General features: G+C 42.9%; 1 protein-coding gene across 1 annotated transcript in view; it reads right to left on the bottom strand.

The window, feature by feature from the left end:
- Positions 1-4,643: 4,643 nt before the first annotated feature.
- The window catches only part of LOC119421449 (proline-rich protein 12), an 80,903-nt gene continuing 69,349 nt past the window's right edge, over positions 4,644-16,197 (bottom strand). Inside the window, exons 8-11 of the mRNA XM_037688802.1 lie at positions 14,571-14,668; positions 14,325-14,456; positions 6,871-6,966; positions 4,644-5,613 (exon numbers count right to left, since the gene is read on the bottom strand). Coding sequence (XP_037544730.1) covers positions 5,479-5,613; positions 6,871-6,966; positions 14,325-14,456; positions 14,571-14,668 — 461 coding nt within the window. The 3' untranslated portion in view covers positions 4,644-5,478. The remainder of the gene's footprint in view (positions 5,614-6,870; positions 6,967-14,324; positions 14,457-14,570; positions 14,669-16,197) is intronic.

Genomic DNA, 16,197 nt, shown 5'->3' with positions numbered 1-16,197 from the left:
TCGTGGACCTGCAACAGAGAAAGCCCTGTCACCTCTGAGCTTACGACGGGTTTCTGGGACTGAGAGAAGCATCTGGTCTGCTGACCTCAGAGCGCGGTGGGACATATGGCTGCAGAAGATCAGTGAGATAGGATGGGGTGGAACTGTTCAGTGATTTAAAAACATACATGAGAATTTTGAAATGGATCCGAAGGTGAATGGGTAGCCAGTGCAGGGAGGCCAAAACTGGCGTGATGTGCTCTCTATAGCCTGTACCAGTTAAAAATCGGGCTGCAGCATTTTGGACCAGTTGTAGACGAGCAATGGAGGACTGACTGATTCCAAACAGAAGTGAATTGCAGTAATCAAGCCTAGATGTTATGAAGGCGTGGATCACTGTCTCGAGGTTCTTTTTGGAGAGTATAGGCTTCAGCTTAGACAGCCGTCTCAGCTGAAAAAAACAGGATTTGACCATCATGTTTACGTGACTGTTGAGTTTTAAGGACGGGTCCATTATCACCCCCAGATTAGTGACCTTTTGTTTCTCTAGCGGGGCTAGAGAGAAAAGGTCAATGTCATGGTTCATGAGTGAGCCACTGGGATGGAACAGCATGACTTCAGACTTCTTCTCATTGAAGCTTAAGAAGTTTAAAGCCATCCAGTCCCGGATGTCAGCCAGGCAGTCAAGAAGAGGCTGAATAGAGCGTGTGCCTCTGTGCCTCAGGGGGAAGTAAATTTGGCAATCATCGGCATAGAAATGAAAGGGTATGTCGTGTTTGCGGAAGATAGCACCTAGTGGCAGCAGGTATAAAGAAAAGAGAAGGGGACCGAGGATGGACCCCTGCGGTACCCCCCACTGGAGTGCGGTCGATGCCGAACTAAAATCTTTGATATTGACACAGAAGGTTCTGTCAGAGAGGTAGGACCCAAACCATTTAAGGGCTGACCCTGTGATGCCCACCCACTGCTCCAGTCTAGAAATGAGGATATTGTGGTCGATGGTGTCAAAAGCAGATGTAAGGTCCAATAGGACAAGCAGCACAGAATCACCTGCGTCTGTGGATATGAAAATGTCATTAAAAACCTTCAGTAGAGCAGTTTCAGTGCTATGGAGAGATTTGAAGCCAGATTGGAATAACTCAAGGATAGCGTGATCCCCCAAAAACTGTTTCAACTGAGACTCCACAATTTTTTCCAGTAGTTTAGAGGTGAATGGGAGTCTGGAGACAGGCCGGAAGTTGGACATGACTGAGGGGTCAAGGTTAGGTTTTTTCAGGAGGGGCTGGACAGCAGCATGTTTAAAAGTCTTTGGCACCACACCTGAGGATAAACTGCTATTCAGAATAGCGAGGATAAAAGGACCCAGGGTAGGAAAAACTTCCTTTAGTAGTCGAGGGGGGACCACATCAAAGGGGGAACCAGATGGCTTCATGCTGCACATTACCTGCTCCAGAGGACAGAGAGATGGGCTCAAAGTGGTCAAACACAGCCACACACTGAGATGGGATGGACAGATCATGAGCTGGTGGAGAAATGAGTGCCCGGGTGTTTGCCACTTTTTCTAAAAAGAAATGGAGGAAGTTTTCACACAGCTCAGTTGAGGCTTCCAGAGGTGAAGGCTCACTGAGGTGTAGAACTGAGTTCAGGGTGGAGAAAAGAACTCGGGGGTTGTGGGAGTTGGAGACAATTAAACCAGAAAAGAATTTACATTTGGCAGCTTTAACGGTTTTCTGATAGTGACGCCAACTCTCCCTTAACATTTGAAAAGACACCTGGAGCCTGTCCTTCCTCCACTTTCATTCAGCTTTGCGACACTGCCGCCTAACGGCTCGCGTGACGTCATTCAGCCAAGGCTCTGATTTAAGTTTTGTTTTTCTGGTCTTAAGGGGAGCAACACGGTCCAGAACATTTAAACAGGCAGAGTTGAACTGAGAGGTTAGCTCCTCAGTGGTAAGAGACACCGAGAGCTGTTCGATCCTCTCAGAATTAAAACCTTCATTAAAACGAGCAGCAGTGAAACGGTTAATGGAACGCGTACGTGCAGGAATGCGCGTCTTAGCAGTATGACAAGGGGGGGTGAAGTCAAACAATACAGGCATGTGATCTGAAAAAACATTGTCACCAATTTTCAAATTAGAAACAGAGACATCGCGTGTTAAAACGAGGTCCAGCGTGTGACCATGTTCTTGGGTGGGGCCGCTCACCTGCTGAGCTAAGCCAAAAGAGTCCAATAAATCCAGAAAGTCCTTCACTAAGGGCTTCTCCTGACAACACACATGCAAATTAAAGTCACCAATAAGCAAAAAGTGAGTGTATCTCTGTGTGATATCAGCCAAAAAGTCAGAGAATTCATTTATGAAGTCCTTAGAACGAGGTAGGCGGTAGATGAGCGCACACAGGACCGGAGGAGAGTGTCCAAGTTCAAAGGCGCTCAGCTCGAAGCTGGCGCGGGACACCGGGATGGACAACTGTTTACACGCAAAGTTTGCTTTAAAAACTGTTAATAATCCGCCCCCGCGCCGACCTGATGGCCGTGGGGCGTTGAAACATACACAGTCCGGAGGAAGTAGTTCCACCAAGGCGCTGGACTCACCATCAGAAATCCATGATTCTGTGACAAACAGAAAATCCAACTCCTCATCTTTAAAAAAGTCATTGAGGATAAACGTCTTGTTGGAAACAGACCTTGCGTTGATTAAACACATCCTGATATTGTCCAACACAGGCACAGCCGTGGATGGAGACGCGCGCGCCAGCGGGCGCAGGTTATGAAGAACAGCTCCTCCAGGTCTGCTGGTGCGGCGCACAGGTAAACAACTCCAGGTGTTTCCATGGACTGAGCGCGCGGGCAGCTGGCCAGCAGCCGGGCCCCGGGAGCACCACGGGTCAGAGAGGAGATGATCAGATCCAGAGCGAGTCCTGTTAGAATAATCCACACTTTGCCTCAGTTTCACCAAAATCCCTGCACGCTTCCCACGACGTCTGCGACGTTTCCTCCATGGAGAAAGGCCAGGGTCACGCAGAAGGAACGCAGGAATCTCAGATAGGACCGGTGGGGGAGAGTGCTGACCGCTGTTCAAAAACTCCGCGGGAATTTCAGCAAAAGTACGGAGCTCCAAAAGTGCCCGACGATCATACTGAAAATATGACTCGGCACACTGCACAAACCATTGTAAAAATAACAAAAATAAAATACAAGCAGAGAGCGAGAGACGGGCAGCCCTACACACCGGCGCCATCTTGGGACATCCCAGCACTTGTATACCAACTAATTGGTTTCTGTAATTATGTCAGTAGGAATACTCAGCAATGCTGCATTCACATCTTCTAGCACTTTCAGAAAGTACTTTGTCACTTAGCCTTGGCAAGAGGTGCAAGATAAATGTGTCTAGCTTGGTCACAATCTTCATTCTCAGGTCAGCTGTCCTTGTTTTCAGTTTTTCAGGGCTTTTCAATGGGGCTTGTTACGCATACTCTAATGGTGTGGATGATGGTTGATCCCCCTGACCTGTTGTCCTGGTATAGCATCTTTATTGTACCATGTCAATCTCTAAGTGTGATAGCAGATTTATCTCTCGTATGTTAGAACACTGGGTCCGAAGTTGTTTATGAGTCAATCTGGATGATGGGTATTGAAGTATTCATAGTTCTCACATCTTTCCAACATATCTCCGTTCACTACTCTTGGTTGAATACTTAATGGACTGTACCTTTCTAGCTTATCCAGATACTCAAAGTGCTTTACACTACAATCCGTGTCCTCATTTGCCCATACAGCACTCTATTAAATCTTTACAAAGAATAATTGAATAAATCATTCTAAAGAGACTGATCAGTGATTTATCACATTTATACACCGATGGGGCACATCGGATGCAACGGGGGTGCTCAGTGTCTTGCCCAGGGACACTTTGGCATGTGACTGCTGGTGGATTTGAACCCCCAACTTTTGCATTGGAGGACGACTGCTCTAACCACTCATCCACAGCCACCAAATAGTAGAAATAGTTCTCTGTTGTTGTCCATGCACGTTTTGTTCCAGTAGTCCATTTCTCATCAGAATGTCCTGGTTCCCAAACATCTGACACAGACATTGTTAATCCGGGTGACGTCCGAGCCAGCAGGCTTTATTATTATGTCTCTCATTCGTTATGTAATCGAGGCTGCTTAGTAGTTGGCACAGGGATTCAAACTGTGAACAACTGATCTTCCCACACCAAAGGCAAGTGACTTAACCACTTCGCCAACACCCAGGAAGGAAAAATGCTCTCTCCAACGCGTCTTACAACAAAAAGAATTATAAAACAGAAAAGTACAGAAACATCAGTGGGATGCTCTTGGTTTGAGTTTTTTCCTCACCCCTGGTTTTACTTATCACAAACATTGTCTCTTAACTGTACGGAAAGATCCTTGGTCAACTTAACGTCTTGTTTAGTACTTGGTACAAAACCTGCTGTAAACCCAACAAGCATTCTCACACTCATCTTCTATTAGTTAAAAAAAATTGAGGACAAGGCTGTTTTTTTGTATCATCACATTTTGTTGTTTATCAGTTTTATTTCATTTTTGTCAAACACAGGAATTTCATGTACAGAAGAGCAACTCCGAACTAGAGAATAGAGCAACTGTACAATATTTACATGCCAAAACAAGAAAATTGCTCTGCAAAACCTCAAAGAAGTCAAATGATCAGAAATATCATCAACAAACAGATAAAAATGACAAACACAAACATTTAGGTTTATGGATCTTTTCACCTCACACTTTCTTTAAGAAAGTTGTGCTTTTATTTATTTATATTTTTTCATTCCTTATCACTCAAGGCATTAAAGCCTCATTCTATCCTCTTTTGAACATACAAAAAGAAGATGATTTAAATACATTTCCCCTCAATCCTAACTTCTTTGATTTGACTGAGGCAGGTAGAAACTATCACATAGTCCCTTTGTTCCTCACTATTATGTCACACGTCCCCAGCTTTACCTCTGTTGGTTGAACAGAAGCAAATGGGCCATTTTATGAACACCATCTTTAAATACTTTTCAAAAAATAACAACAAACAAACCCATCATAGGGTGGTCATTTAAAAAATTTCCTTGTAGAAATTATACAAACAATGGTCAGTAATACATCCTTATAGACAGTTTGTGTCTGAATGTTATGACATAAATCTCTGCAGCATTGACAAAAAGATTTAGCTGTTTTTTAATTATTTTTTTTATGGGAGTGGGGCGTAAACCTTTCACATTCAGATTATTTCCATCTTACACCTTTCAGTGCAGTTCTTGAAATCAAGAAGTTCTTTGGGATAGACTCAACAAGAAAACAAACATTTTAAAAGTTAAATCTCCCATTAACCAATGGATGATGGTTGTTCTCATTGGAATCATTGCACTTGTTGCAGCCATACAGATTTGTTTTCACAAGTACTGGATGCCTCCGGCCACTTAATACTGAGGGTGAATGAGCTCAGAGACTTAGGCTGTGCTCTGTCCTCTGTCAGGTCTTGGCACTATGGCTGAGCAGTTCCACGAAGGAGTTAAAAAGGCTTTCCAGCCAGCCCTGGTTGGCCATACACTGCTGCACCACCTCCTCCTGACCGGGGTCCTCAGCTGCCTGCTTGATGTTATCCGTCTGCTCAGGAGAACAATAAAGTTAGGTTGAGACTGTGATATGGCTTTATGTGAGGAGGTTTAATGGTGTAAGATTTGCTTATATTTCATCTAAACATTCTTGCTGTCCTTAAGTCGAAATGTCCGGCTGGGCTTTATTTGAAAGTTAAGGTCTTGTGGATCGTTTTGACCCAAGAGCAGCATGAGGGTGGAAACGAGCAAGAACAAGAACTGGTGTTTGCACGATTTGAGCACGTTTATTTTTCTGTTTGATATTTTTGTGCATTCTTGCAATCTAACTGCTTCTACATATTTTGTGCTATTTAAGCCATTTCTATATCTAAAATAAAAACATTATTTAATGTTTTTATTTGTTAATGTTTTTATTTTTCCAAAGATTGTCACCGTAGAAAGATCTCTATCATTTTTTCTAAGCATTGTTTTAATTGAGATCTGAATTAAGGAACTGGCAGTGTTTGTCTTTTTACATACATTTATCTTGCTTTTTGATTTTTTTTTTTACATTTTTTTTTATTTTTAGCCAGCCTTTTGCTACTTTTAGCTTCTAACTAACTTTTAAATATTTGAGCTTTAAGCTAGCATTTTAATACTTTTAGTTACCATTATTTCACTTTTAGCATTTAGATAGCATTTTGCTACTTTTACCAAGAGTTTTGGTACTTTTTAGCTAGCAGCTTTCTGTTTTAGCCCATGTTCTGCTTATTTTAGCTTTAACAACTAAGATTCTTCAGCACCCAACATCCACAAACGGAAAATGCCAAAGTGTTTTACAAAACATTAAATGTAAATTGTTTGCAGTCCAAATGTTCAGCTGGTAAATATAATTTTGATTAAAATCTTGGATTTTTATTATCCACACACACACATGCTCACAAAACAGTTAAATTAATCTCCTGTAAAAATAAGGACTCTGGATCTGAGTCTTGTTCTGAAGTGCTGGCTCTCCTGTGGTGAGCCATGAAAGTCCTCAGATGAAGACTGGTCCATGATAAAACCTCCAAACACAACCTGAGCTGTGCGCTGTATGTAGTTTAGTGAAACAACGATGTTCAGAACTCCATAAAGGAGAAACTAAACGGTAGATCCACTGACACATGGCTCAACACAGGAGAGCCAGCTTCTCCAGACATGTCAAAAATAAAAATCAAAGATTGGATGTTCGGAAGACACCAAAAAAATAAGAAATGTATATCCACATGATTTTGGGGTTTTAAACTTCTGACCACAGCTGTATTTGTTCCAACAGATGTTGTCCTACCTCATTCTTGCAGTGTATGAAGGTGTGATACTTGTAGTGGTGAAGAGAATGATAAAGACTGTAGATTCGACAGGTTTCAATCGAAATCTTCATATCCTGAAAAAAAAGTTTTAAAAAGTTGAGTTTCACCAGTATTTTTCCGTTTTTGCTTTTTTTTAAAACTTTTCTCATGACTTACTTTTAGTTTTATTCATGACTAAATAATACCCCAAGTTCCAAAACCTCTTAACCTAAAGTCATAAAGAATGGTTTCCGTCTAACTTTACCTAAAACTGAGCCTGAAGTATCAGGAAACAGATTTACTCTTGAAATGCTACAACTTTATGTGAGCAGAATTAATTCACCCAGTTTTGATCATTCATTTGTTAACCCCTGGAAGTCCCTTTAACTTCATGACAGTTAATGCTCCTTAAAGGAACGGTCACCACCTTATTTAACTGCTGAAAAATATTTTTTTTCCACAAAAGACTAGTCACTTATAGAACTACTTCAGCACGGAATAAATACATCAAATTTAACTGCCTTTTTTATTTTCCGGTAACTCTCTGAGTCATTTGTTTGAAAAAAACAAACAAACAAACAAACAAACAAAAAAAACCCTCCACATTTCTTTTTTTTTAAATTAACAAAATATTTAAGGCAATTTCTGGGAAAAAAATACAAAATAAATAAAAAGACATTTCCCCCCATTACTACACTCAAAATGAGTTTTTGACAACTTTTATAAAATTCCAGTGTGGAGTTTTGCGATAATACTCCAGGCCACCGGACCCTTCAGATCCTGCAGCTGCAAATATATATATATAAATTTGTTTTTAAACACATACACTTCACACCACCTAGTAGGATAATATGAAAATTGAAAGTATAGGGACAGAGGTAAAGCAAAAAAAAACCTTACTGAGGGAAATGCAATATTTTATGATATGATAAATATAGGATTAAACGTTTTATTTACTGTACATTGTATTTTAATGTGGCTGATTTTCCCACGCAGGAACACGAGTGTAGTTAAGTTAATGCATAGGCATCGCAACAATTATACGTGAAGGGGACGTGTATACCCCACATTTAAAAAATATTCATTCAGAACCCCCCCACACACATTTACCATGAAATATTAGTTGATCCAGCACTGTTTCTATTTATTTGTGAAAGAATCCATTCCACTCAAACCACTAAAAGTCCATTCCGTGTTTTCCTGGTTACCTCCAACAACTCTCCACAGCGCATGTAGTGTTTCTCCTTGCGTTGGCAAATAACTCACAGGGGGATGAGGGGGAGCCACCCGTTTTGTGCGCTAGCTTTGTGCCACATTAGTACTGGCAGTTGTTGATGGGAGGCGTCACTGCACAATCTGTACTGTCAAAAATTGATCCAAGATGGCGCCATGTACGGTCGCCCTGGCATTCTGGTGCGCTCTGTTTTTTCTGTTTTTGTGCTTTAATCATGTGTCTGCATGCTCCTACACTCGTGAGGAGCTACTAAACATCAGAATTACAACCCATGAGGACATTACTCCAGTTTTTTTAGTGCCTGCTGCAGAACTTGTGCACTTTTTGGCCAAAAGAGTGAGACTTCGCAGGAGGGGCAGAAGAGCTGGAGCGCTCGTGCGTCTCCGGAGGCGCGGTACACGCACGCCTTTACCTGGGATATTTCTCTCCAACGTCCGTTCCCTCTACAATAAAATGGACGAGATAGCGCTGCTGATGAGAAGGAACAGCGATTTTTCCTCCTCCTGTGTGCTGTGCTTCACGGAGACATGGCTCAACGAGCAGACCCCGGACTCCGCACTCCATCTCCAGGGTTTCCAGCTCCTCCGCGCTGACAGACAGTGGGAACTTTCCGGAGGAAAGAAGAAAGGCGGAGGAGTCTCTTTCTTTATCAACAACGCCTGGTGCTCCGACGTGACAGTGATCTCCCAGCACTGCTCTCCTTCTCTGGAATATCTCTTCATAAACTGCAAACCGTTCTACTCTCCACGTGAGTTTACTTCATTTATTCTGGCCGCTGTTTACATCCCACCGTGCGCGGACGTGCACGAGGCTGAGCGCGCGCTCGCGGACCAGATCACGAGTGTAGAGCGAACTTTTCCGGACTTCCTTGTTATCATCCTTGGAGATTTTAACAAAGCAAACCTCAGGCATGAACTACCTAAATATAAACAGTTTATTAAATGCCCGACAAGAGAAGGAAACACGCTGGATCACTGTTACACCACAGTGAGCGGTGCTTATCGTGCTGTGCCTCGTGCTGCCCTGGGTCTCTCAGATCATGAGATGATTCACCTCATACCTGCATACAGACAGAGACTGAAGCTCTCAAAACCTGTGGTGAGGACATCCAAAAAGTGGACCAGTGAAACTGTGGAGGAGCTACGCACGTGTTTGGACACCACAGACTGGGACCTGTTCAGGGCTTCTACAGACAGTCTAGACGAATACACAAACACTGTGACGTCATATATACATTTCTGTGAGGACAGCATCATCCCATCACGCTCCAGAGTCATTTTCAATAATGATAAACCCTGGTTTATCATCCAAACTAAGACAGCTTCGTCAGCAGAAGGAGGCTGCTTTCAGAGAGGGGGACAGAGACAACTACAGACGTGCGAAGTATGGATTTAGCAGGGAGGTGTCGAAGGCTAAATCCAGGTACAATGCACGGCTGGAACAACAGTTCTCTGCAAACGACTCTGCCTCTGTCTGGAGGGGGCTGAAAGAAATAACTAACTACAAGCCCAGAGCACCTCATTCTAGAGACAATCTCAAACTGGCAAATGATCTGAACGACTTCTATTCACGCTTTGAAGTCATCGACTCACATTCCTCCATCCTCCACACCAACCCCAGCCCAACTGGTTTAACCACTTGGGACTGCCCCCGACAACCCCCTGCTATCTCTGTACAAGAGGATGAAGTAAGGAGGCTTTTTAAAAGGCTGAATACACATAAGGCTGCAGGCCCAGACCTTGTGTCACCCTCCACGCTGAGACATTGTGCTGGAGAGTTGGCTCCATTCTTCACAGGGATCTTCAACTCTTCTCTGGAGCCATGCCACGTCCCAGCCTGTTTCAAGTCCTCCATCATCGTCCCTGTCCCCAAGAAGCCACGTGTCACAGGACCAAATGACTACAGACCTGTAGCTCTCACGTCTGTAGTCATGAAAACCTTTGAACGCTTGGTTTCATCTCACCTCAAGTCCATCACCAACCCCCTCCTGGAACCCCTGCAGTTTGCCTACAGGGCCAACAGGTCTGTAGATGACGCAATAAACCTGGCTCTTCACTTCATCCTGCAGCACCTGGACTCCCCAGGAACCTACGCCAGGATCCTGTTCGTGGACTTCAGCTCTGCATTTAACACCATCCTCCCTGCTCTGCTCCAAGACAAGCTCTCCCTGCTCCATGTACCTGACTCCACCTGCAGGTGGATCACAGACTTCCTGACAGACCGGAGTCAGTGCGTGCGGCTGGGGAGAGCTGTCTCGGACACTTGGACTGTAAGCACAGGATCTCCACAGGGCTGTGTGCTTTCCCCCCTGCTTTTCTCCCTGTACACCAACTGCTGCACCTCCAGCCATGACTGTGAAACCTATTAAGTTTGCAGATGACACCACCCTAATCGGGCTCATCTCGGATGGTGATGAGTCTGCATACAGGAGGGAGGTGGACCGGCTGGTGACCTGGTGCAGTAGCAACAACCTGGAACTCAATGCCCAGAAGACGGTGGAGATGATTGTGGATTTCAGGAAAGCCACAGCCCCTCTGCCCCCCCTCACCTGTAATGATACCCCCATCACCACTGCAAACTCTTATCGGTTCCTCTGCACCACCATCACCCAGGACCTCAAGTGGGAGCCAACCATCAGCTCCCTCATCAAGAAGGCCCAGCAGAGACTGTACTTCCTGCGACAGCTGAAGAAGGCCAAGCTGCGGGCCAAGCTGATGGTGCAGTTCTACACGGCCATCATCGAGTCCATCCTCAGCTCCTCCATCACGGTGTGGTACGCCGGGGCCACTGCCAGGGACAGACTCAGACTGCAGCGCATTGTGCGCTCAGCTGCAGCCTTCCATCCCTCCACGCCCTGTACGTCTCCAGGACTGTGAGGCAAGCAGATCGGATCACAGTTGACCCTGCTCACCCTGCACACAGACTGTTTGAACCACTCCCCTCAGGCAGGAGGCTTCGGTCCATTCGGACCCGCCATAAGAACAGTTTCTTCCCCTCTGCTGTTGGACTCCTGAACACTCATAATGCTACCTCATAATTTCTGCTTTGGTCACATTACATCTGTATTAAAATTGAATACTCCATCTGTACTGTTTTCTAAGCTTTTTTATTGTTTTCTATTGTATAGGTGTACATATGGTTATGTTGTGTTTATAATTTTACTTTATTTGTGGGTGTACACAGGTCTTATGTCTTATGTAATGTTCTCATTTTTACTTAATTTTTACTTTATTTTTACTTTATTTTACTTTATTACTATTCGCACCTTATGTCGAAGCAAATTCCTAGTTTGTGAACCTCGTTCATTGACATGGCAATAATAAACTGATTCTGATTCTGTCAGCTCATTTGTGCATGCGCTAAAATAAATGCTTTTGAATATGCTAAATTTAGGAAAATGTACTGGAAATAATTACTTCCAGCCTTAATTATAAAGGTATGCTAAATTCTATCCTGGAACTTGATTTAATACAACACATACACTGCCTGGCACAAAAAAGTCTCCACCAAAAAAAAAAAGGTAACACACTAACATTTCGTTGGATTGCCTTTGGCTTTGATTACGACATGCATTCACTGTGGCATTGTTTCGATAAATTTTCTGCAATGTCACAAGATCTATTTCCATCCAGTGTTACATTAATTTTTCACCTAGATCTTGTATTGATGATGGCAGACTGTGACCACTGTGCAAAGCCTTCTCCAACACACCCCAAAGATTCTCAATGGGGTTATGGTCTGGACTCTGTGGTGGCCAATCCATGTGTGAAAATGATGTCTGATGCTCCCAGAACCACTCTTTCACAATTCGAGCCCGATGAATCCTGGCATTGTCATCTTGGAATATGCCCGTGCCATCAGGGAAGAAAAAAATCCATTGATGGAACAACAATGGTCCTTCAGTATATTCAAGTAGTCAGCTGACCTCATTCTTTGAGCACATACTGTTGCTGAACCTAGACCTGACCAACTGCAGCAACCCCGCATCATAGACTGCTCTCACAGGCTTGCACAGTAGGCACTAGGCATGATGGATGCATCACTTCACCTGCCTCTCTTCTTACCCTGATGCACCCATCACTCTGGGACAGGGTAAATCTGGACTCATCAGACCACATGACCTTCTTCCATTGCTCCAGAGTCCAATCTTTATGCTCCCTAGCAAATTGAAGCCTTTTTTTCCCAGTTAGCCTCACTGATTAGTGATTTTCTTAAGGCTACACAGCTGTTCAGTCCCAATCCCTTGAGTTCCCTTCACATTGTGCATGTGGAAATGCTCTTACTTTCATTATTAAACATAGCTCTGAGTGCTACTGTTGTTTTTCTTCGATTTGATTTTACCACATGTTTAAGTGATCACCGATCACGATCATTCAGGGTTTTTTTTTCCAGCCACATTCCTTCCTCGAAGACGATGGATCCCCACTATCCTTCCAGTTTTTAATAATGCGTTGGACAGTTCTTAACCCAATTTTAAGAGTTTCTGCAATCTCCTTAGATGTTTTCTCTACTTGATGCATGCCAATGATTTGACCCAACTCAAACAGAATGACATCTTTTCCACAACCACGTGATGCATCTATCAACATGGTTGTTTAAGAAATGAGAAGCAACTCATTGCACCATCCATCCATCCATCCATCCATTTTCTTCCACTTATCCGGGGTCGGGTCGCGGGGGTAGCAGCCTAAGTAGGGAGGCCCAGACTTCCCTCTCCCCAGCCACTTGGGCCAGCTCTTCCGGGGGAATCCTGAGGCGTTCCCAGGCGAGCCGAGAAATATAGTCCCTCCAGCGTGTCCTGGGTCTTCCTCTGGGCCTCCTTCTGGTGGGACGTGTCCGGTCTGATCCTCGGCTACAGAAGCTGACTCATTGCACCAGTTGGGGTTAAATAACTTGTTGCATCTGAAAGATAATCACCAATGCAGTAATTATCCAATAGGAGACTCGTACCTATTTGCTTAGTTAAATCCAGGTGGTGAGTTTTTTTTGGCCAGGCAGTGTATATTACATATTTTTTGATATTAATAAAATATATTTATGAAACATACCATATTTATTAATATTAATTAAAATATATCTTTCTATATATCCATACATCTTTCTATGCATTTTATTAGACAATGCTATAATTCTGTTTATGAATAAGAACTGTCCTCAATTACTTTCAAAATTATAGTTCAGTAGAAAAATGTGTATTGGTTGATTGATTGGACTGTAACATATTTATGCTGTCAATGTGCCCTCTGGTGGACCCATTACTGAGAACAGAAGACATTTATTTGAATAAAAGTCATCTTTTATGAGATTTACTGTAGAAACCTATCCTCCTGGCATACTTTGCTATCCACATCTCCTGCAAAAGTTTTCTTTTCCAGGAAAAATTGCAGGTGACGAAAGTAGAAAGATTGAAAATCCATCTATTTTGTGATCTGCAACGTCTAAAGCCCTCCCAGAAGTATTTTTTTTAGTGCATGTACAAATGAGCTGACGGTACGGATCGTGCTTCAGGAGCAGATCGTGCAGTGATGGGGGTGGGGGGTTAGGATTTGTGAAAGACGCAGAGCGCTACGTCTGTAGCATCTTAGCTAATGTGTTTGTGTTGTGCTTAGGACTCCCCCACCACACACACACACACACACGCACGCACGCACGCACGCATGCACACACACACCAGTGTTCCCCCTCCACACAAACACACATTATGCTACTGGTGCCAATGATTTACTGTGAGGTTATCTTTTAAGGGACTTCCAGGGATTAAATATGTTTGTCCTAGTTTTAATTAATCTGCATGTTCTTCCTGATGGTAATATCTCAAACAGACCATGTCCAGTGTGGAAAATTGTAGTCATTTTTGTATTTAAGTTTGTTTAGCTGTGGCAGGCATTTTGAATTGGGTTGACTCTAAAAGCACAATGGTTCTAGATACATATTCAATAATTACTTTCTGAGAGTTGCATTAAAATTTGTCCAGTGGTTAATGAGATAAAAAGGTGGAGATTTTTCATTCAACCTTTATTTATACAGGTTAATCCCATTGAGCCTCGGGAACTCATTTACAAGAGGGACCTGATTTCTTAAAGCGTGATGACAGCAGTGAATAATAACAACAACAATAGACAGTCATAAAAGAGGCATACACATTTATTTATTTTAAGGTGGAGAATAAATTATCTGAGAAGATGAACACCTGTATCTAACGTTGAAGCATCTTCTCACCTGCTGCTTAGAAATGCTCCTTTTGACTCGATTGAGGGTTTTGCGGTTGTAACCCTCGCCACCAAGATGAACCCTGACCACTCCTGAGTCCAGAGGGTCTGCTGTCATTTTGGAGAACAAATGTAAAGCCTCCTGGACAGTTAAAGAACAGAGTCCAACAAAAAATAAAAACAGAAACATCTTCATCAGTTTAACCGTTCCAGCTACTTGTCCATATACAATAGAAGCATGCACCTATGGATGTACCTGGTGCTGAGTACTGATGCTGACTCTCCTCAACAGCCCTTTCTTCTGTTCGCTCAGCAAGCTGTCAATTTTTCTCATAGGTGGGAGGTACAGCTCATCTGAGGAGGTAAAGCAGTATCTTTCACATACAAGTCTGACTTTTTGATGCTGATCTGAGAGAAAGGTATCTGATTTTTTACCTTAGAATTCACATAATTTAACAGCAGAATTCCTACTTCAACTACAGTACAAGCCATTAATCCAGGGACATCACAAGCACCGGGTCATTCAGGAAATAGTCAGCTGAAGCAGAGTAGGCTCTCTGAGAGACTGTTTCAGTACCACTGACTAGAGTAGAAATTTTCTCTCAGCTGCTCCATTCTTTAGGGGTCACCACAGCAAGTAAACTCACATGAAAGATTTGACAATTATTTTCAAGCTGGATGCTCTTCCTGACACAACCTGGGCTTGAACCAGTAGCCCCAGAATCAAAAGGCTAAAGCACTTAGCCACTGAGCTACCACAGCCCTTCACTGCTACTAAACACTGACACCGAACACTCCAGTCAGTAACACTGACTGTTCTACTTGAATCACATGGCGGGGACTAGTGATGTCCCAATACCACTATGACAGTTTTATTGTGAAAAAAGGTCACATTTACTTGATGAGGCACAGTTCGTAGAGCTATTGTCTCTCAGCTAGAGAGTGGTTCTCATTCAAAGAAAATTTCACATGAATTTCACATGCATTAGGTCAGATATATGCCACATAAAAATTACTCTTCACCACCCAGTTGGAAGGAAAAAGGTAGAAAAAATTTACAGTGGGTAAAATTAGCAGCTCAAGTGGTCACACTCAATCTGGGGTCACTTGAGGGTAAACCAAAAGTCATGCAGCAATAACAGAACAGGCTGAAAGAAGAACAAAATGTTTTGATGATAAAGTTATCTGCATAGGTTTAGGAACACTAGCATGTTCACAGTTGTCCAAACTAGCAGAAAAGTAGATAAAGCTAAAATTAGTCAAATAATATGTTGTAAATGAAAGAGACCTTGATGTCTTTCCATTGGGAAATATTTGCAAAGATAAATATTAGAAATAATTAATAATTACTTTTGTAAAAGCTGTCCCAACATTCACACTATAAAAGAGTGTGATACAAGAACAGACACTTGAGGCACTCCACATGTTAGTGGAGTTGGAGAGGAAACACCTTAATCATCTGTAACAATATTTTTATGATACAGCACTTTGTTTAGAAGTTGACCTGTGTCTGCTGATACAACTAAGGTCAGATAAAAACATGAGCAGTTCTTTTAAAGTTTAGAATAGAATAACTTTATAAACCAGACACCTGAAGTGGCTCAGTTGGTAGAGCTGTTGTCTCTCAGCGAGAAGGTTGCCGGATCGAATCCTGGCCGGAGGCCTTTCTGGGTGGATCAAAAAAAGTTAACTTAACTTTTTTAGATTTTTCTATCTGGATTATTGAGGATGCATCAGTATACTTTCTGGGTGGAGTTTGCATGTTCTCTTCGTGTCACGTGGATTTTCTCTGGGTACTACGGTTTCCTCCCACAGTCCAAAAACATGCATGTTAGGCTGATTGGTAACTCTAAATTGTATCTAGGTGTGGGGATGAATGGTTG

The sequence above is a fragment of the Nematolebias whitei genome, chromosome 15 (genome assembly GCF_014905685.2).
Source record: "Nematolebias whitei isolate Nwh7 chromosome 15, NemWhi1, whole genome shotgun sequence".
Taxonomy (NCBI): domain Eukaryota; kingdom Metazoa; phylum Chordata; class Actinopteri; order Cyprinodontiformes; family Rivulidae; genus Nematolebias; species Nematolebias whitei.
This window is presented reverse-complemented; position numbering and strand designations above follow the sequence as displayed.